General features: G+C 61.9%; 1 protein-coding gene across 13 annotated transcripts in view; it reads right to left on the reverse strand.

Annotated features, from left to right (window-relative positions):
* LOC128849244 (uncharacterized) overlaps positions 1–21,310 on the reverse strand; it is a 37,085-nt gene extending 15,775 nt beyond the window's left edge. For 2 of the 13 annotated variants that reach the window (XM_054050144.1, XM_054050148.1), the window contains exons 1-2: positions 16,738–16,957; positions 15,081–15,232 (exon numbers count right to left, since the gene is read on the reverse strand). In XM_054050144.1, coding sequence (XP_053906119.1) covers positions 15,081–15,232; positions 16,738–16,850 — 265 coding nt within the window. In that variant the 5' untranslated portion in view covers positions 16,851–16,957. Of the gene's footprint in view, positions 1–12,393; positions 12,580–13,528; positions 13,689–14,760; positions 15,010–15,080; positions 15,233–16,737; positions 16,958–18,079; positions 18,424–20,914 lie in introns of those variants that run through there. The other 11 variants (XM_054050149.1, XM_054050145.1, XM_054050150.1 and 8 more) reach the window with 11 other exon arrangements.
* Positions 21,311–21,383: the final 73 nt, after the last annotated feature.

A 21,383-nucleotide genomic window follows, 5' to 3' on the forward strand; every position in this document is an offset into this window, starting at 1 on the left:
TATCCCAATGGGCATCTCAGTGAGCATCCCATTGAGCATCCCGGCGAGCATCCCAGTGGGCATCCCAGTGAGTATCCCAGTGAGCATCCCATTAAGCATCCCAGCAAGTATCCCACTGAGCACCCCAGTGAGCATCCCAGCGAGTATCCCAGTGAGCACCCAGGCAGACACCGGCTCTTCTCCCCAAACCCAGCACAAACCTGTGGTGGCAGAGGGTCGGTGACCCCCTGCTCAGCTCTGGTCCTCCCAACCCCTCTGGGTCCCCCCCTCCCCGGCCACCATTCCTGGGGATGGGATCAGGAAATTAATTCTCTGGCCGCCTCACTCTCGCTGTAGCGGCGTGTGGAAGGCAGCCGGGATAATCCCCAGCTTCAGTGTAGCCAGAGTCGCAGAGAGCGGGATTAATGAGAACGAGGCTTTAATTTCAGCAGCCCTGAACAGGTCCCTTTTCCTGCAGCATTCCCAATTCCAGCAGGCTGGACAATTAACAGCATGAGGACTCTGCGTCCTACAGCCACATCCCAACTGCTCCAGGAGGGGAAAGCCAGTCCTGGCACCGTCCGGCTGCGTTTCAGCCCAGCCGAGAGGTCAGCATCGCGTGGGCAAACACATGTATGCGCCTGTGGGTACATGCTAACACCACGCGTGCACCACGGAGCCCCGTGTGCTCCATGGGAGTGAGCTCAGGGTCCTTCTGGCAAAACCCCTGCACAAAACGGGGCTGAAAAACAGCATTATTTCCTGTTTAACCAATTCAGCCAATCGGTCACATTTATCCTATCGGTGGGGGCTGAAAATCTGCCTTTTGAAATCTGTGCAAACACTGGTAATGTAGAATTTTGTTTCCCCAAATTTTAGTCTGGGAATCGGTTTCTGGATGTGCCGATGGGTCTGCGCCCACTGCCGGGTGCTCAGGTGACAGCTCAGACCCTTCCTAAGGAAGCCGAGACGGAGATGTGACTTTGGGAAAAACCCAAACCCCTTCGTCCTCACCCCACGGTGGCAGCGGCATTGCCAGCCCAGGCTCAGCATCCCGGGATTCCCACCGTACGCTCCACGCTCGGGCAGTGTATTGAGGGGACACCAACCATGGGGCCGGAGGTGGCATCTCGGCGGCGTGTCCCTCAGTTTACTGCTGATGTTTGGGGTCCGAGTTCCCACATAGGGTGAGCGTTTCCAGCAGCATCACCTTGGGGTACCCTGAACCTGCATCCCTGCGGCTGAGCAGCCCGGTTCTTCACCCAGAGGGGAGAGCGGCTGGACAGGCGGGATGATTAGGGTGGCCTGTGGAGTAATTATCTCATTGGGCAACTAATACCCTTTCAGCGGGAGCGGGGTGGGGAAGTATTGTTCGGGCTTAGGGATTACATCAACCCGGCTGGAGCAGACAATGTGCTCCCCCTGGGAAGAGGCAGCTCAGCCCCAGGGGGAGAGGAGAGAGGCAGGGGCTGAAGCTGTCTCAATTAGCGAGTGTCCCAGCCAGGAAAAGGGTGGTGGGGGCTCATGGGGGGACGTGGGGAGTTTAGCAGAGGAAGGAAAGCATCCTTAACCCTTCACGCTCCTCCCGCAAAGGGGCTCAGTCCTTCACCCTTGCGTTAAGCCCTGTAAGGACGAAGAGATACCGGATGCATCCCCTTCTCCTTGCGATGCCAAGGAAAGCGAAACACAACCAGTTTTCTCCTTTTTCTGCCTTCTTTACCCTTTTTGACAGCCCTATGCCAATCCCTTCAGCCACTTTATCCTTGTACCGGGGACGGGCGGCAATCGGGGGCAGTGGCCGGAGCCACCGCAGGGGTCAGCCAGCAGGTCCCCAACCCCAGAAAGCATCACTAGGGAGGATGACAACCACATTGGGGGAGATGATAACCCCATTGGGGGAGGATGACAACCCCATTGGGGGGGGGATGACAACCCCACTGGGGGGGGGATGACAACCCCATGCTCCCCCACCCAGAGAGACACAGCATTGGGGCACAGCAGGGCATTGGCATCACCCTGAAACGCCACCTCCAGCCCCACGGCCGCCCCGCTCGGGCTGGTGTGGGGTTGGCGTTGGTTTTGGTTGGGTTCATGGTAAATCAAGCGTGAGGCCGGCGGGCCGGCGGCAGCCACCGCGCCAGGTTACCGGCGGAGCGAGGGGCTGGCTCCACCTGGCCCTCGCCATCCGCGGGGTGATTAAACACGGGGCTCCCAGCTGCCATACATTTTTAAATAAATGAATAATACATCGTGGGGTGATAAATAAATAACGGCCACACATTTGAACTTAGCCTCTGAGAAAATCCTTTTAGTTCAAAAGGACCGGGGCGCTTGGAAAGGGGAGCCCATGCATTTTGAATGGGCTGCCATCAAGTGTCAGGGCTTGGCAAGGGAGATGAGGAGGGGGAGGGATGAAACCAGCGCTGACACAAGCCGGGGGGGACGAGGACGAGGGTGCTCGGGCAACACCAAGAGTGGCTTTGGTGGGAGCAGGGGGTGGCGGCACTCAGGGCTGCGTCCGCCCCGTACCGAGACCCGGTGTGCCCCGAATCGCTGGGGAGGAGCGGGATGGAGAGAACCATGCCAGGAGATGAAGGGCAGAACCCAAGAAGGCGATTGGCACATGAAAGGTCGGATCCTGCTACCCCTGACTGCACCGAGGAGAGGTCCCCGTTTAGGAGAGCAAAGGCAGCGTTTACTTAGCAGTGGCCGTGAAGAAGGGGTGGGTGGCCCTGAAAGGCGGCCCAGGCAAATACAAGGGGATTAGACAAGGGAAAGGTGTGAGCAGAGGGGCGAAGGATGCTCAGGGAAGGCTGTTAGCAGGGACACGACCAAGCAGCGTGCACAGCGAGGGGGTGGCCGGGCAGAGGCGGGTGGAAGCTGGATGCATAGAACTCTATTGTCGCCTTTTTTTGCTGGGAGAAGAGAAAGACACCCCACATCAGAGGAGGTGGAAGGGGCTGGGATTAGCTCTGAGGCTGGCTCGAGCCCGTCCTGGGGCAGCTGATGGCACGCACCTGCCCTAACGTGTGTCTATGTCATACGCAGCCATGCACATGTGTGTCCTGGCCATGCACAGTCATGTACACACGTCCCAGTCATGTGCACACGCGTCCTGCCCATGCACAGCCACATACACGCGTGCCCTGGCCATACACAGCCATGTGCACACGTCCTGGCCATGTGCACGTGTGTTCCAGCTTTGCACACGCGTGTCCTGGCCATGCACAGCCCCGCACACACGCATCCAGGACAGGATCCCACCAGGACTCCCTCCCTCGCCCCTTCACAAAGCCCGAGAGTCACGGAGCCAACTTTAATTCTTTGCGCAAACTGCTCCCACTCGCTTGCATCGCTAAGTGGGTATTGATTTATTAGGCTGTAATTTAAGGCAGAACGTTTTCAAATGAACTCACACACCAAGCCTAGGCACGAGAATAAACAAGACCTGATTTATTTGCTGCCTGTTTCTCAGCAGATGCCTGGCCGGGCCAGCGGCACCTCGGGGTGAGGGGGGACAGGGAACGGCTAAGGTAGAATCCTGACTTCTGGGAGACCAGGAGGGGAGCATCTTCCCTTCTCCCTTGCCCCAGGAGGGCTGCGGAGCAGCCCCACGTGCACGCACACTGCACCACCCTCCAGCAGCTCAAAGCATCGTTCCCCAAAGCCCCCCTGGTGCTGGGGGGGCGCAGGATGGGGACAGTGGCAGTGAGGGCAGGAGCAGAGCTGCCGGGATCCAGGCTTCCCACCCTGCGGGATAACGGAGCGCAGAGAGCACAAGGGCAGGCAGGAGGGCTTGCTCCTGGCATCACTCGTGTCCTACGCTGCTGCGACATCGCGTCAGGCCAGGTGGTTGCAACTGGATGATCTTTAAGGTCCCTTCTAACCCAAACAATTCCGTGTTTGTGGCTGCCCCATCCCTGGAGGTGCTCCAGGCCAGGTTGGATGGGGCTTGGAGCCCCTGATCCAGCGGGAGGTGTCCCTGCCCATGGCAGGGGTGGGACTGCATGGGCTTTGAGGTCCCTTCCAACCCAAACCATTCCATGATTCGATGATTCTACATCTGGGGAGACCCCTCCGGCAGCAGCGCTGGAGCCGCTGGGATCACTCCCTGGTCTGGAAGCTGCAGGCTGGGCTGGGATTTGAACGAACCCTCGAATCTGGCTCCAGCCAAGACCCCCAACTTCATCCTCCCGACAAACAGCCATGAGGCCGGAGCTCCGCCGGCATCAATCAACCACGCTCCCATGAACGCACGGAGCTGGGCTGGGGGCGAGGGGGGGGGGGTGCATTTCACACACTCCCCTTCAGCTCCTCATCCCCCACCCTCCTCCACCAGCTGAGTCCCGGGTGTCAAACCCCCGCCAGGTCCCATCTGCAGCACCCGGCCGCCGCGGCGCATTCCTGCGAGCCGGCCCCTGCGCAGCAGCTGCCGGACACAGCCGCTCGCCGCCGCCGTGGTGCGGGCAGCTCGTCTTGACCTTGCCGGTCAGGTGTTTGGGGGGGGTTGGAATAAAATAAATCCAAGAAGCCTTGGTGCCGCCAGCCGTCGCCGGGGCACGGGGAGGGTTTAATGCAGCGGGGACCATAATGGGGCCGGCTGGGGGAGCGAAGGCGAGGAGAAATTAGTGTCAGTGTGTGTGTGCCTTAAACAAACCTGCGCCGGGGTGACGTGAATGAGGGCACAGCCTGTGTATATATTAGTGATGGGATCTGACCTCGCTGGGAGGGCTCCTTCCCTCGCTCCGCTCCTCTGGGCGTGGGAAAAAGGCCTGGGCTCTTTTCACAGCTGTTCTCGCTGCTGCACTGAGCTAATGGAGGGGCTGCCCGGCTCCCTCCTCCCCCTGCCGCCTTTTCAGTCCTTCAGCAAAAACCCCCCTTTCACAGTCCCTTAAAAACACACCTCATTGTTCCCGCCTGGGCTGCATTGAAATGCCACTCGCACCCCCGTCTCCCAGAGCAGACGGCCCCGACTCCGGCTCGCCTGCGTGTGCACACGCGTGTGCAAGCCTGGGCGTGCGTGGGAGCGCGCGAGGGTGCCCGTCTCGGGGGTGTCGCGCTGCAGCTGGCGCGGGGGTTCATCCCCCAAAGCTTGCGCTGAAGGAGGGCTGAGGAAGGGAGTGGAGGGGGAAATGAGGGACCAAGGGGGGGTTTCCACACCCGGGGCAGTTGAGCCGGTGTTAATGCCCCCAGCCTGGACCCTCCCATCTCTCTCTTATCCGGATGCTTCAATTTTGACAGAAGAAATAACCTATAAGGCGTCAGTGCCCGTCTCCAGTCTGCAAACCCAGAGGCTCATCGAGCAGAGGGGACACAAGACTGGTGACCGTATCCCTATCCATGACCCAACCGTGGGGATGGATGGTGACCCCAAACACCCCAGCACCACCCTGAGCTCCGCAGCCCCAGCCGGGGGCGAATACTCCGCGATAAATCCCCGCCTGACACACGAAGTGATGGGATTCCCCGCGGATGGGGTGCGTTGGGCGCATCACACCTTGATTTCCCCTAACATCAAGCCCTTAGGTTGCCCACAAATCCTCTCCAAGCTCCATGGAAATCCAAGATTTATCGAAAACAATAAACAGCCATGCGAGGATCAGCGCTCGCCTGGTTTCCCAGGGAATTAGGGCAGAGAAAGTCTGGGCTCAGCCTCCCAGGGAGCCGCGGGGATGGCAGAGCCGGGGGTGCTGGTCCTCAAAGCCCGAGCCAGCCCCGAGCACAGCCCCTGCCCCACCATCTTCCCTTCTCTGCCGGGGTCCGGACCCAGGAGAGCCCCAAGATTGTGCTTTTTATTAAAAATAAATAAATATAGTTCTAGTGGTCGTGGCAGAAGGCATGAAAACGCCATCCCCAAAGCCCTGAAAGCCAGAAGGCAAAGGCAGCAAACCTCGCCGTTATCATTTTCTTTTCAACCAAGCGGTTGGGATTTTTTAAGCTGCTTTCCTGCCTTCCTTGGGGAGAGGCATCACTGGTTGGCGTTCGCAGCAGGACGGACAGACGGACAGCTCAGCATCCTCAGGGCCCGCTCGTGCCTCCCCGCGTGCTTTTCCCGCTGACCTTTCCCTGCTGCTCTGATAGATACTTTCTGACAAACGCGGGGACTTCGCGCACCTTCCGTCCTTGCTCCGCGCCCGGCGCAGGGACATCGCCACTAGCTAGTCCCTGTCACCGGCTATTAGGGGGAGAAGGTCTCCGCCGCCGCCCTGCTCTTTCCACATGAGCTCCAGCGCCGGGGCCAGGCAGGGGGGGCCCCCCCCGCCCCGTCTCGCCCCCCGGTACGTAACACGTGCCCCACGTTTGCCGTTTATAAACGCAAATCTGTTTAACAGCCACACGCGGGTTTGTTGTCGGCGAGGATGAGCCCCAGCTCTTTGAAGTCAACATATGTAGATGATGATGCACGTATGTACGTGACCTACATTCGGGGCCGTAGCGCTTTCCTTGGGTGGGCGATGCCCACGCCAGATGAGCAGCAAGGGTGCTCAGCCAACCCTCACCCACCAAAGCCCCTTCAATCCACGTTTTCCCCGTGCTGGAAGGATTCCTGCTGCGGGGAAGGGCTTTGGCAAACACCGCTTGGTTGGATCATCCTGCAACCCTCTTGCTGAGCAGCCCGGGCGAGGGGTTTGGCTTTGGAAGGACAGAGAAAGCGCAGCCACCACGGCAAGGTTCTCAGCGCATCACCGACACACGGAGGGTCCCCGCGCCCCACCCTGGCGCTCACCCCGCAGCCTGGCACCCGCGGGCACGCGCCCTGCTCCCCTCGCTGTCAAATACTGCCATTTCCTCAGCTGGTTTTGACTTCTCCACCCAGTGCAGCCATGGAGTTTCCATAGAAACATGAAGATATTAAACTGTAACTAATAATTTCTCCATAAAAGAAAAAAAAAAAAAAAAAAGGAAAGAAAGGAAGAAAGCGAGGCTCCGGCACAACGTGTGGGGCTGGGAACAAACCCCAATGTTCTGGGGAGCCAACCCTGCCCGTGGGGTCTCATCTTGAGCTGAAAGAGGGAAAATTGAGATGAGATCTTAGGCAGAAATGTTTTGCTGTGCGGGTGAGGAGCCCCTGGCCCAGGTTGCCCAGAGCAGTGGTGGCTGCCCCATCCCTGGAGGGGTTCAAAGCCAGGTTGGATGGGGCTTGGAGCCCCTGATCCACTGGGAGGTGTCCCTGTACATTGAGGAGTGGGACTGGATGGGCTTTGAGGTCCCTTCCAACCCAAACCATTCCATGATTCAATGATTCTACGATCTCACGCCCAGGCTGGGTCCAGGAGCCCCACACCGCTCCGGCATCGAAGAAGAGCCGAGTGCTCCCACACCCCTGGCTCCACCGCTGGCACCTGACATATCCAGGCTGGAGGCTTCCGCCTGACATCTGCAAAAATCAGCAGCTAAGGAGCGGTCCGGGCCATCCTCTGCCAGCTTTGGGTAAATAAATGGGAGCTTTTGCAGCAGCAGTGACACACACCTGATGGGAAGGAATTGATATTTACCGTCACCTGCTCAATGGGTGTTTTTAAATGGCCCAAAGTTAAACACATCAGTGTTTTTCATTTTCTCCCGCTTGGGGATGTGCTTTTGTCTGGGGCTTTTACCCTTTCTGCCTATTTAAGAGATACTTTTTATCATAAATTACTTTTTTTTTTCCCCCCTCCCTCCCTGCTATCAATTTGCAAACCACCAGCCTGCAGCAGCAGGAGGAGGAGGAGGAGGGAGCGGTGCTGGGGGGCAGCAGGGGGACCCCCTCACCCAGGGACGAGGAGCAGTTTGGGGAGCATCGGCCTTCAGGCACACACGCGCATGATGCCAGCGGCCGGGACGGCTGCAAACACGGCTCTCACCATCCATCCCGCGTTAAACGTGAACATTGCATTGCTGCCAGCAGAAGATGGTCTTGGGTAACATTAATTTTAGGGGTCCAGCAGGTGAGGGGCTGGCACCGCCGGTTCTCTTTCTCAGCCAAGCTTGGTGGCCGTGAGGCAGAGGTGCGGCTGCCTCCCAGCTCCTCTTGGCACCCCAAATGCCCGTACCCCCCAGCTCCCTCCATCCCTTCCAGCAGCCACCGCACTAAGGGCTCCTCCTGCCCCACCACCAAGCCCAGGGCCAGATCCTGACCACCTAAGCCAACCACCAGCACCATCCTGGGATCCCAACATGGGCAGCAGCTCCATCCCAGCATCCCAACAACACCCAAGCTCCCTATTCCCGTCTCCACAGCAGGGCCAAGGGCTTGGGCGGCTCCCCATTGACCCCCACCCGCTCTGCCGTGCCAGCACCGGGATGCTCAGGGATGCTGGCACCGGGATGCTCAGCCCAACTCCTCTCCTGGGGCCAACAACCAGAACAACTGGAGCCCCCATTCAGGCTGAGCTCCCACCCTCCATCCGCAGCCCCAAAGTAGCCGGGCCAAGCGCCCCGGCAGCGCCTGGGATTATCCTCAGCGTAACATCCCCCGGGAACAAGATTGCAGCTTAGGGCCTAATGGAAAAGAGGAGAGAGATGGGATTAAAGGGAAAATAATGACTATTTCTTTAGCGAGGCCAAGGAAATGAGACGGGGATTAGCGTCCTCTTTACCAGCAGCCCCCAATCCCACTGGGCGGTCCCGGACCCATCACTCCCGCGGGTGGCGTCGGGGCTGCTGGCATCAATCCCAGAGGGATGAGCCTGGCTGTCCTGAGCACCAGGCTGAATTGTCCGTGCTGGATCCAGCCCGAGCACCCACCGCATCCCTCTGCCACCACCTCTGCCCGCACGCTGACAACACAAAACGAAGGCGATTTTGCAAATATTTGCCAGTGCGGTGATTTTTTCCTCTCCCTGCAGATTCACTGGGAGAAATTATAAAGTATTCTGCAAGGAATAAAACATTGAAAATTAAAACTTCACTTGCAAAGGCACAAGCCCGAGAATAAACCTGAAAGGCTCCTTTCTCTCGCCTTCGGTTGCACACACCACGCGGCGCAATTGGCTGCTTCCCTGGAATAGATTCAGTTGCTATGATACCAAGTTTGCTTTTAACGAACCCCAGAAAATTAATGGCATTCAGCAGATAAGTCCTTAAAGTGGAACCTATTTTAAGAAATTCTTGCTGAATGGTTTACAAGTAGTCAGGAGGGAGGAGAAGGGTCCCTGAGCGTGGCAGAGCCCGCACCAGTTCTACCTCTGCTCCCAGATGGGATGTTGGGGTGTATTTTGGGGTACACTTCAGCCTGGGGGTAAGAATCGCGAGGGCAGGATTGGTGCAGAGCACAAACTCCCGTTGCTGTGCACCGTGCATCCCTCCCGCTGCTGCACGGCGGCCGCTTTGCATCCTCCCGGCTGTCCCCACGCGGCCTCGCTGCTGCTGAGATGCTTCTCCCGCCAGCCAGCGGCTTCCTCCGCCAACGGTACGGAAACAGGGCAGCGCAGGCAGCGCCTGCCCAAACCCGCACACCGAGCTAGGGCATCCTCAGCTCGCCCGATCTTGGAGAGCCTGTAATGGTCGAAGGGATGCGAGCACGGAAAGCCTGCTCCGACAGACACCTGCCGTCTCTGGAAGAGCTCAGGGCAAATAAGCAAGGAGCCCGAGAAGGTTTTCCTCCCAGCACAGTGCCCCATCCATCCATCCATCCATCCATCCACCCATCCATCCCCGCGAGCAGAGCGCAGGGTGGCATCGGCCGCCAGACAGGGCATGTTTTCCCCAGTGACCTGCGTTTCCACCAAGGAGACAAGCCGGTGCCTCCGGAGGCTGCAGCTGCTCCGTGTTGTGCTGCTGCAAAGGCTCTCACCCAGCTCAGCACTGGCACAGCTAAATCACCGCACTCCTATCCCCGTCCCCAAGCTGCAGGCGGAGCAGCTCCGTGGGGTACGCGGTGGATAAGGAACCATCTCGTCTTTATCCCACACCGTATTTTGGGGTGTACGAGGACTGCCCCCACATTATCCCACGCTATGTACAGGGTCCATCTGCTGCCTACTCAGAAAAAGGCCCTAATTGGGCAAACCCGGGGGGGCTGAGCAGGCTGGGGGTGCAGCATCAGTGCCAGGGATCACAGAGATCCAGGATAAGGAATCTGCCCATCTCCTGCCAGAACAAAGCAAGACCTGTCGAGATAGTGGAAGGCGCATCCCTGCCTCTCACACTCCCATTCCTCCTCTGCTGAGGAGTCCAGCAACGTCAAGCGAAAGAGGAGGCGCAACCCCACGGAGCAGCAAAACCCTGGCCAGGACACCCAGGGCAGGGAGAGGCTGACGGGGCGAGGGATTGAGGTGTTGAGCTTTTAGTATTTGCAGCTGATGCTCTTTCCCTTCTGGTTTCTCAGGGAACCGATGCACCGAAGAACCCAGCAGCGAGGAGGGTGCGGATGTGACCCAGTGCCAGCGCCCTGCTGGAGTTGCTGCATCCGATGGGAGCGCGGTGAAGGGTCTGGCATGGCCAGGGCCTGATCCTGCACTGGTTTGAGCACCTGGGTCAGTCTGCAGAGCCTCCCTGCTGGCAGCTGCCGAGTGCCCGAGAGCGAGGGGCCAGACCCCGCGGCCACAGAGGGGTCCCCCCTCACTGCCTTGTCCAACCCGTGCCCCGAAACACAGACCTGAACGCGCTGCTGCCCTTTCCCTGAGCTTCCCAGGAATAACTGGGGGGCACCCAGCCTTCGGGGTCACAACTTCCAGCCTTTCCCTTCTTCCAGCCATCAGGGCCGGATCCAGCGCTCCTCCGCCTGCGTGGTCCCCGCAGCCCCTGGGCTCAGCTCCACATCCCTCGCGCTGGCGAGTCTCCCCGGGCACGGCGGAGGCCGAGAGGAGCCAGAGCAAGCGGGAGGGAAGGAGGGAAGGCTGCACGCAACACCTCGACCCAAGGGCAGCGAAGCAAGAGCACAAGGGGTCTGCAAGGGACCAGAGGGAGGATGAGACTGGAGCCCCCTCAGCACGATGCTCCCAAATCCCCCCTCTCCAAAGAACAAAGCTGCAATCTCTCTGCAGACGCAGAATAACTGAGGAGCGACGGTGATTTATTTCTCTTCCCCAGTAGATAAACTGGCCTCGGAAACGGGTTAGCGCTAAATTACTATTTGCATGCGGTAATATATTTAAGCAACTTTCCTTCTACTTCGTTATAAACAGGGATTCTGGGCGGGGGGCTGAGTGTGTATTTCTGAGCTGGACCAGTTTCGCGTACCTCCAGCACACCCGGCGCAAATGAGCTTAATTGTTCGCATGGAAATTAAAACCACAGAGGAAAAAAATAATAAAAGAAAAGAATTAATAAAATAAAGGTGCTGGGTTTGTAGGCAGCGTGAGGAACCCCGGGCTGGGTGGGAATAATCACCCAGGCACAGGCGCTAGCTCTGGGCCTCGATAAAAATGATTAAAGAGACAAAACCCCACCGAAATTCCCACTCCACAGCCGTGTTTGGCTTTCAGCGGCTCTCCCCCAGCAAAGGCACCGGGGTGGGTGCCTGGAGGAGGCCAGCGGCCACCGAGCCCCTCTCCTGACGGGAGGGCAGGGCTCTTCTCCCGGAGAATAGCGAGCAGGTTTTTACATTCGGTTCTCTAGCTTTATGATATCACATACACTCATACAGCTAGATAACCAAAGAGAAAAACCAACCCAGGTCTTTACAAAATGGGCCTCGGCCGTGCCCTGCGCACAGGGGGGGGATTTTCTCCGGCGTCGGAGCCCCCCAGGGTGGCCGCGATTCTTGTCCCCTCACCGCCAATAACGAAGAACCCCCCCAACGGCTTCAGTGGGAATCTGCCCCAGCACTCCCAGATGCAATATGCAACCCCAGCGCTTCCCAAAACCCACCTGAGCCCCCCCAAACCAGACATCTGCACCCCAAAGCTGACCCCACACCCCAAAGCGCGCTCAGCCCTACACAGCACCCCCGTGGCCCGGGAGCCGTCGCAGGGCAGGATGCTCCCGCAGGCTCCATCCCTGCGGCCCAGGGATCTGCCTCCTTGCCAGCCCCAGAGTAGCCCCCAGACCCACCCCGGAGCCCACTCCCACTTTATAATTACTGTAATTACTGGCATGGAACTGCTGAGTCATGAGAGTGGCGGGGGTAGGGGTGGGCCCGGCCAAAAGAGCCCCTTTGCGGGTCCCCAGCGCAGCCCCACTCCGCTCTCCTCTTCCTCCCTTTCCCTGCAGCCGAGCCACAACCCTGGGAGAGACCCCACATATCCAGGGGGTCCGGGCCGTGAATCTCCCAGGGGTGAAACACCCCGTACCCCCCAGGACAGATCCATCCTCGCCCCTAGGGAGCCTGTGCCCCGGCCGGGAGGCTCCGGTTACCGGCTCTGGCCGGGCTGGAGCGAGGGATGCTCCCGGAGACATTCCCATCCCGGGGGCCCGCAGCGGGGCAAAGCTCCCGAGGCAGGGAGCGGGAGACCGGGGGGACCCCGGGGAAGGCAGCCGGGGAGGAGGTACCTGCTCGCCCCAGCGGGGCCGGTGCTGCCCGCGGTCGCCGTCGGTTCCCGGTGGGTGCATCCTTCCCAGGGAGGAGGCTCGGCCCGGGACGGAGGCTGGATGCCCCCCGCCCGCTGCCGATGCCGGTGCAGATCCCGGTCCCGCTCCCGCTTCCCGGCGCCTCCGGGACCTGCCTCTAAAGTTGAGGCAGAGCCGGCGGCGAAGGGATGGCAGGAGGGCGGGGGAGGGCGGGAGGAGGGACGGGGCGCCCGGCGGGGACAAAGCCCGAGTGGCGGGGCTGGGACAGCCCGGGTGTGGGGCTGGGGCAGGGGTCAACCCCCCCCCCTTCCCTTGGGGGGAGGGAGTTGCCATTCGCTACGGCCGCCGCTGTCCCGGGGGGCCGGCCCGTCTGCCCGCCCCGTCGGGGAGGCGGCGGTGCCCCGGGGGTAACCCCGCTCGGGCTGTGGCGGAGCCGCCCCCACCCAGCCAAAAGGTGGGGTTAAACCCGACGTAACCGGGGCGGGGAAACGGCCGGGGAAGGGGGGGCGGCGGGGGGCACCGGACCCTCCCGTCGATGCTGCGCTCACGGGGTTCCAAGCAAAGGGGAAAATTTGCGTCTGCTCCGGAGTAAAACCGGTCTCGACACCCCCAGTCCCCGGCGGTAACGGGGTCCTTTGACCAGGGACCCCCCCAGGCTCGGGAGAAAGCCGGACCGCGTCTCGGAGGGACGGCGGGGCAGAGCCCGGGACGCGGGGCCGAGGTCCGGCTCCACGTCCCCCCCGTGCGGCCGCCCGGGGCCGGGCCGGTGCAGGGGTCCCGCTCCACTCTCCCGGTAACGGCGGGACAGCACCGGCCAGGGGCAGGAAAAGGGGGGCAACGGCCTTTCCCAGGCATCCCCAGCCGCTTCCCACCGGGAGCGCACCGGCGGGCACAGCCGTGACCCCCGTGTTCGTGCATCCACCCACCCAGAGATGCTCGCGTACCGGTGCACCCCCCCGCCCCGGGGCGCTCACGCCGATCCACGCCCCGAGGGTCTCACTCATCCCGGTTCCTGCACGGCCCCGAGCACACCCCGACCCACTCGGGACACCCCGGCTCTCCCCAGCTTTGCCCCGGCCCGCCGGCTCGCAGCCCTCCCGGGGTCGCCTCGTCGCACCTCGCTCCGGTGAAAAGGCGTTAAAAACGAAAGCTGGGCATAACACCGGCCCCGGGAACCGCGCCGCGCCGGTGCCCCGGCTCTGGGCAGCTCCGGACGGGCTGAGCTTCCAGCGGGAACCGGGAGCAGAGGGTCGGGGCGGGCAGCGGGGCCCGGCTCCCGCTCATCCCGATTCGGGGAGGAGGCACGGAACGGTCTCCTCCCCGCACACCCACCCTTTTCTATATATCCACCTATATATAAATATATATTTTATATAATATCGGTGTTCGGAGGCGCTGGGAGCGATGCACGGCGGCGCTTGCAGAGATGCCAACCCGCAAGCACCGGCAGCTCCCTGGGAGCAGCGAGGCTTTGTGCCCGGCACCGGGGACCCCGAGAACGGGGGTGTCCTTGGCAAGACCCCACCCGGGGGGTCTGGGGGCAGCCCGGGGGGGTCGGACCCGCCCCGGACACCGGCTACCGGCGCTGCCGCTCTCCGTGGTGCTGAACCGCCGCGCCCCGGGGCCGTGCGGGGTCGCGCCTCCTCCGTCCTTCTCTTCCCAAGCCGCCGCTAATTAACGATTATTACTATTGCTATTAATTACGATCGTTATCATCCCTGCCGTTCCCGTCGCTCCGGTGCACGGCCAACCGTTGCGAGCGGAAAGATGGTGCAGCGAGGCAGCCGGTTACCGAATTAACGGCTCGTGTCCCCGCACACACCCGGTAGCTGCCGCCCACGCTCCCCACCGTGAGCTGAGACGGTGCCGTTACCTCCTCAACCGGGCTCCGAAATGCCTCTCCTGCCCGGGCCCTGCGGGCTCAGCCCCGCTGCCGTCCACACCACCCGGGGCAGCGGCCCCAGTGGATTCCGCTACCGAACTGCTCCTTCCCCGGTCGGGCCCTGTTCTTCACTAAAGGGTAAAAACCCCAACAACGACCGCGGCCCTAAAGCTCCGCCAAGGGAACGAACGGGACCGGTGGAAAGGCGGGGAGCACCCTCGGGCCCGGCACCGGCTCGGGGAAGCAGCGCTTGGGGCACCGGTGGGACCGGGGAACGGCATCCGCCCTCGCCTCGCTACTCCGCGGGCCCCGCTGGCACCGAGCAGGGCCCGGTTGGGCTGCGGCGGCCCGGTTCGCTCCCGCTCGTTGCCGGTCCCCGCTCCCCACGGCTCCCTGACCCCGAGGGAGCTTTGGCAGCGCCGGCACGGGAAGGGCGGCCGCCCGGGCCCGCTCCTCCCGGCACTTACCGGCTCGTCGCCCGCCGGTAGCCCTCGCCCCGGTGGCTACAGGGGGCCGGCTCCGGCCCCGGCGCCTCTCGTCCCTTCGCCTACACCCTCGTGTGAATCAAATACCTTCACTACAGCAGCCATGTTGGGCTCCGGTGCGAGCACGGCGCTCGCCGCAGGAGCCGCCTCGGCGGGCAGCAGCGCGGCTGGGCTCGGAGCGGGGAGCCCCGGTTCCCACCGGAGAAGGGGAGCCCGGCCAGCCCCGGGCAGCCTCACCCCATCGCACCGAGGGATGTCGCGGTGTGCCGCTCCCCACCAGCCCAGGAACTTCCCACCGTTACCGGTAATTGCGGGTCCCGCACCTGCCTGGCATCCCTCCGGTAGAACCGGCCGCATCCCAGGGCTGCTTTTCGGAATGAGGTAGGGGGGAGCCGCCGTTACCTCCGCCTGGCCCGGTGTGCCTATTCCCTCTGCGCCGCTCGGCTGAGCCCACCTGGAGAGGGAAAAGAGAGAGAAGAGGCGTCAGGAGGAGCCGCCGCAGCCATCGCTCCAACTTGGAGCAACTTTCCCGGCGAGGCTGGCAGCGGGGGCGGGCGGTGGGCGGTGCTGGAGCCCCTGCCCGGTCACCCGGGACGGGTCCCACCTGCGGGCAGGGCGTAGGATGCCCCCAAACCTGTCCCTTCCACCCGTGGGAATGAGGTACCCCCCCTTGAGCCCCGACTTGAGCAGGGGGGCCAAGCCGGGACACGGCCTCTGCTGCCGGGAACGCACCGGAGACCCTTTCGGAGGGGCAGCCCCGCGCCCAGGGTCTGTCTGTCTGTCTGTCTATTTTTAACGGGCCCAGATCCCCCGCGCTGTGGGCACCGGAGCCTCGCACCGGGCAGCGGAGCCCCTCTCCCGCCCGGCCCGGAGCCCCTCGAAAGCGGATTTTTCAGCTCGTTGGTTCCCCACCACCACCTTTTCCTCCCACAGAGATTTTTTTTTTTTTTCCTCTTTATTTTCCCTTTTCCCGCCCCATTTTTTTTTTTTTCCGCCGTTTGATTCCAACGTTGTCGCTGGGAATTATTTGCATTTAAAATACAACGACTCGTTCCCCTGCACATCGCTTCGCAGCTCAATTCAACCGACACCGAAGAGAGGGGGACCGAGCTCGAGGAAAACGGATCCCCAAGCCAAATCTACCCGAATTCCTGCCGGGCTGGAAATATCGATGTGGGCGAAAACCAAAAATTTAACTGATTTTAATGATTTTCTTTCCGCAGCCGCTGTCACCCAAAGGTGTTGTGGCAACAAAGAGAGGGAGGGGATTTGACGCTCATATTTTTGGCCTGTTCCCGTGCAGAAATATTCCTTCAAAGCCCCGAACGCTTTGCAAAGAATGATCTCTAAAGAATAAAATCAATCACGTCCCGCTCTGGAAAGCGCTTCGAAAGAAAATCTGATTTTTCTCTCCATGCCCTCATCGCTGCTGCGCCCGTCGGAGCACACACACACACACACCCCAACGGCACCCGACGAAACTAATAACGAGGAGGGAGACTGGAAACCAAACAACCACCCATCCCCAGTCCAAACTGGGGCGAAAAGGGTTCCCCCAGCGCTCGGCAAAGATTTCCCTGCTCAGGAAAAACAACAAATCCCCGCCGTGCCCGCTCGGGCAGAGCCAGGCGCTTCGGCACAGCAACCACCCCAGCTACTTATTTTTTTTTAGGGGGAAATAATAATAATAAACAAGATAATTATTTTTTTTTTAATTTTTCCAGATATGCCGAATTTACCCCCAGACTTTGAGTGGATTCCCCCCCTCCCGTTTTATTTTTGGCGGTTGGGATACAGCCTCGCATCAACTGGGATGGGGAGCGATGCCCACCCAACCCACTGCCCCAGCACGGCAGCCTCAACCCCCTCTCTCCCCTACTCCCCCTCTTTTTTTTTCCTCCCAAACCTCCCCCAAAAAATAGCTCCACACGCCGAAACTTGGCTCCGGCAGCCCCTTACCTCGGGCACCGGGCAGCCGGTCCGACCCGCCCGGGGCTATTAAACCCCGGGGGTGGCTTTTGTGAGTTTGTCGGAGTTTCCCCGGGCTGTCCCCTTTTGTGTCCCATTGCCATCTAGAGGCCCTGATTAATTAATTTCACACCGGAGCTCGGGAGAAAATTTTCCCACAAAAAACAAGTGGCCGAGGAGATGTGAAACCCCCAAAGAAAAAGGAGTCAACATCAAGTTCAACAGCATGCGGGGAAAAGGCCTATTTCCATCACAATCGCGTCTGAGCGGGGGCCGGGCGGGGGGGGGGGGCGGCGGGCGGCGGCCCCCGCGCCCCCCTCCCCGCGTTCCCAGGCTCGGAACAATCGCGCTCTGTTTGCCTCGCACATGCCGGCGTTTGGGCACGGAGGCTGCCTTGGGATAACAGGAATAATGAGGGGTGGGGAGGGGGGTATCGGGGAAGGGAGGGGTGTTTGGGAAAAGAAGGGGGTGTTGAGGGAGTGATGGGGCGGGGGGGGGGAGAGCGATAGAGGGGTGGGAGACGGGGAAGGAGGTGGGAAACGGGAAGGAACGCACCTGGGGGCTGTCCGGTACCGACCTGTTGAGCCCCCGGTGGAGTTTGCGGGAAGAGCAAGGATGGGTGAAAAGGGAAACCCCCATCCCCAGGACCCCAAAACCCGGAGGGGACGGATCCGGCCGCCGGGATGGGGTTGGGGGGAAAAGACTTTTCTCCAAGTTTGGTGCCCCCTTCCCATCCCTGACCACGCGTTTTTCCCACAGCCCCCGGGGGAACGGGGGGTGGCGGTCCCGGGGGAGCGGGCGGTTGGTGCCCCGGGGGAGCGGGGGGCCGGGGGTGGCCGAGGCGGTGGTGGACGTGTCCTGCAACCCAAGCAGCTCAGCTCCGCCGGGCATTGTCCCCACGGAGCCCGTGGCCATTGTTCCCGGCGCTGCGGGAGCCGGAGGGAGGGCAGCTTTCCACGCCTCGTCCCCCCATTCCGCCCCCCTTTTCCCACCTCGCCCCCCACCCCAACACTCCCACCGGGGGACGGACCCGCAGCCTCTAATCCGGGGGTGGGGGGGAGGCAAAACCCACCCTACCTACCCCACCAAAACAAAACTGCCCGAGGGGAGGGGGGGGTGTCGGGGTCCCCCTCGCAGACTTCCAGCAAGTTGGGAGCAGCGGGAGGGGCAGCGGGGCCGCTCCCGGTACCCGCCCAGCCCGGCCCCTCCGACGGGCAGCACCGGCGGCCACGCCGCTGCCCCGGCCGGGCGAGTTCGGTGCGGGGCAGGGGGTGGGGTGGGGGGGGGAAGGCAAAACAGCCACGATAAAAAGGGGAGGGGGATTGTTATTTACCTCCCTCCGCATATCTGCATCCATTAATGACTTAGCGTGAGCCGAGAACCGCCGGGACACCGGCAGCCTCCGGGGCGGGGGCTCGGGGGGGACCGCGGCACCGGTAACCGGGGATCCCGGCGATATCCGACCGACGCAGAGCCGGGCTGCGGCTCCCGGAGAACACTGCCAGGAGCTGCGGGAAGCGGAGAAACCCCCGCGATCACGTTGCCTTTACGTGGGGTTAAACAGATAACGGCTACCGGGGGCTTTAACCCCAGGAGCCCCCAGACCGGGGAACCGGACAGCCCCGACCCACAGCCTCCTCGGGGGGAGAGGGGCGCGGATTCCGCCCAAACATCCATTTTGTCCCTTTTGGAAATGGAGATAGGAGGGAAAAACGCTCTTTTTCCACCCACACCCCCCCCCCCTCACTTCCCCCCCCCCCCTCACTGCTTTCTCCATATTTTACTACGTAAGGCATGACGTCCTCACGTCGGGAGGAGGATAGGTTAGCCCTGCGCTGGGGGAATGCACCGGGCTGGGCGGGGGGGCCGCGGGGGCGGCTCCGGCAGCGGAACCTAAAAATAACGGGGATTTTGTTATTTAAAAAAAAATAAATATATATATATATATATAATAATCATCCTGGTGACCCCGCGGGTGCGGCAAGGGAGGCAGGGCTGGATCCGGATTTCCCCCCCACCCCCGGCACCTCCTCCCGGCCCCGGGGACCGTCAGGGCACCCCATGGAGAGCGGAGGGGAAGATGCGGGGGAGTCCTCCTGCTTTACACCCCCACCCCAGGCTGGGGCAGAGGATGCGCAAGGTCACCCCGCTCCCCAGCTGGTGCGGGATTATTCTAAGGAAAAGAAGCAAAAAATCGGGTGTTTTCTAATTAAACCGCCTTCCCCAGGTGTTAACACCTCCAAACGGACCGGGAGCGGAGCCCCCCCCCGCGCCGCCCCGGGATATTCGGTGTGCGTTAAATAATCGGCGGCTTCGCGCAGCGCCCGGCGGGGTTTGAGTCCCAAATTCGGCCTCGGGGGGAACGGGGGGCAACGCATCCCACTCTCTCCAACCCCCCCCCCCGCAGACGCCGAGCCGTGGAGAGGGACCGGAATGGGCTGCAGCCACCGGAGAGAGAGAGATGCGCCTTCCCCGCCGCCGAGCCGGGACGGGGTCGGTGCCCGGTTCGCCCCCCGCCCCGATTCTGCCCGGGTGGGGGGTGGGGGGGGCCCGCCGGCTCCGCGCTCTCCCCAATGAGCTCCTCTTATGCGTTTTCCCCTCAACGAATATTTCCCTCTGCTGGGTAGGGGGGACCCTGGATGCTCTGCCCCCCGTCACCCACCACCCGTCCCGTCCAACCGGGGCTTCACGGGGCCTTGGCCGGTCCCTCCCGGCCCGGGGGGGCAGCAGGAAGCCGGGTCTGCACGTGGGACACCCCAAATCCTGCCAGAAACCCCAGAATAACTATGCTTGGCAGCGGGGTGCGACCCCCGGACTAGCCGGGTCGGGCTCCTCCAGCCCCCGGTCCCGGTACCCCGCTCCCCACCCCGAAGGCAGGGGTTTGGGGGTGGGGGTGCAGCGTTTTGGCTCCCCGATAACGTTTTTGATCAAAAATTCATTAAGAGGCGCTAGCGCAGAGCCATGAATATTTCAGGGCATTAGCAGAACAACAAAGTGGTGTTTGGGGGTTTTAATAGCTTAAAAACCCCAAAAAGGGGGATTTGAGAGGAAATCAAGGAGGGACGAGGGGGACCGGGACCCGGCTTGGCCCCGGGTTTGCTGCGGCGGGGGGAGAGGAGCTGCTGGGCACCCCCCGTCCCCTCGGGGCAGGGGCCGCATCGCTCGCCCCCAGCCCCGAGGTTGTTCTCGCCCCGTTATAAGGTGTGAAACGGCTGCCGGTAAACCGGGAAGGGAGACCGGGCTCCGGCTGGGGTGGGCATCCCGTCCCGTCGGGGTCAGGCAGCGCGCAGCCCCGGCAGAGTACCCCTCCCCAGCCCTGCCCGCCCCCCCGGGGGTGCTCTGCCGTCACGCGTGGCCGGGGGGCTCCGAGGGGCCGCATCGTCCCCGTTACTGCATCCCGGGACAGGCCCGGTGAGGGCAGAGCCTCCTGGGTGGGGGCAGCAAGGGGGACCCCATCCCCAGCTGGGATGTCCGCCCCCCATCACCACCTCGAGGGACACAAACCACCCCCTCACATCCCCTGGGCTGGGATTCAGTGGGATGGGGCTGCTCCCTTACGGCTGTGCCCCCCAAATCCAACCTGTCCACCTTTTCCCCAGCGAGGGAGCACCCCGACTGCAAGGTCCGCAGCCCCCCAAGTCGGGGTACAGAGCACCGGCGGAACAGCCCCCCCTGAGCAGAGAGAGAGGTGCCAGCACCGACCGCGAGACAAAGCCCCACCAGCTCCGCAGCCCCGAGCCCAGCACCCCCACCATGCTGGGCCTGCAGGTAACTGGGCTTTACTGGGACAGCTGGGAAAGGGATACGGAGGCACGGAGGTGGGGAGGTGGCCCAGGACCCCGTAGGGTGGGTGGGTGGGTGGGGGACACAGAGCAAACGCAGATGCTCTGTCTGTTCCCGGTGTCATCCCAAGCACCATCTCCTCCCAACAAAAGTGGGGGGGCCCTGGGTGCCACCTCTGTGTCCAGCACAATGGGGTGTCCCTCCACCTCCACCATCCTGAAACCATCTCCGCCGTGCTGGGGGGTCGCTAGGCGGGTAGGTAGGGGTGCAAGGCTGGGGGTGAAGGGTGAGAGGGGCCTCTCTGTGAGACCAAAGCCAGGCTGGGGGCATCGCAGGGCACCCCCCACCCCAGTTTAGGGCCTCTCACAACGGGGCGTTACTGGACCTGGAGGTGCATGGCTCCGGTCAGCTCCTGGGTCTCCCGCTGCTGCCCTCCACGTCCCTCCGGCCGCTCTCGTGTCCCCACGGTGGGATGCAGCGAGTCCCCCCAGCAGCCCCAGCCCCTCCCCGGGGCTCACCTCGCCCTGACATTCCCTGGCGCTCCTTCCATGCCAGCGGGTTGCCATAGCAAATCTAAATCTTACAAACAAAACCAGGAGAAAAGCCTTATTAGCATATATTCAAATGAGCCATGCAATAATGCAAACCATAAATCATGCAGTCATTGCTATTCAATCAGTGTGTCTTACCCAAACCCCCACGCTTTCCCCCCGTGTCTCGCCTCCTCCCTGCACACCGAAGCCCCTTCCCCACCCCAAGGGTGGCCCAGGAGGGGACCCACCAGCCGGGGGGGGCTGAGCTGAGCCCAATCCAGCACTGGGCTCACGGAGCCCCTAATCCCGGCTGGTATTTAT

This window comes from Cuculus canorus, chromosome 27, assembly GCF_017976375.1.
Source record: "Cuculus canorus isolate bCucCan1 chromosome 27, bCucCan1.pri, whole genome shotgun sequence".
Lineage (NCBI taxonomy): Eukaryota > Metazoa > Chordata > Aves > Cuculiformes > Cuculidae > Cuculus > Cuculus canorus.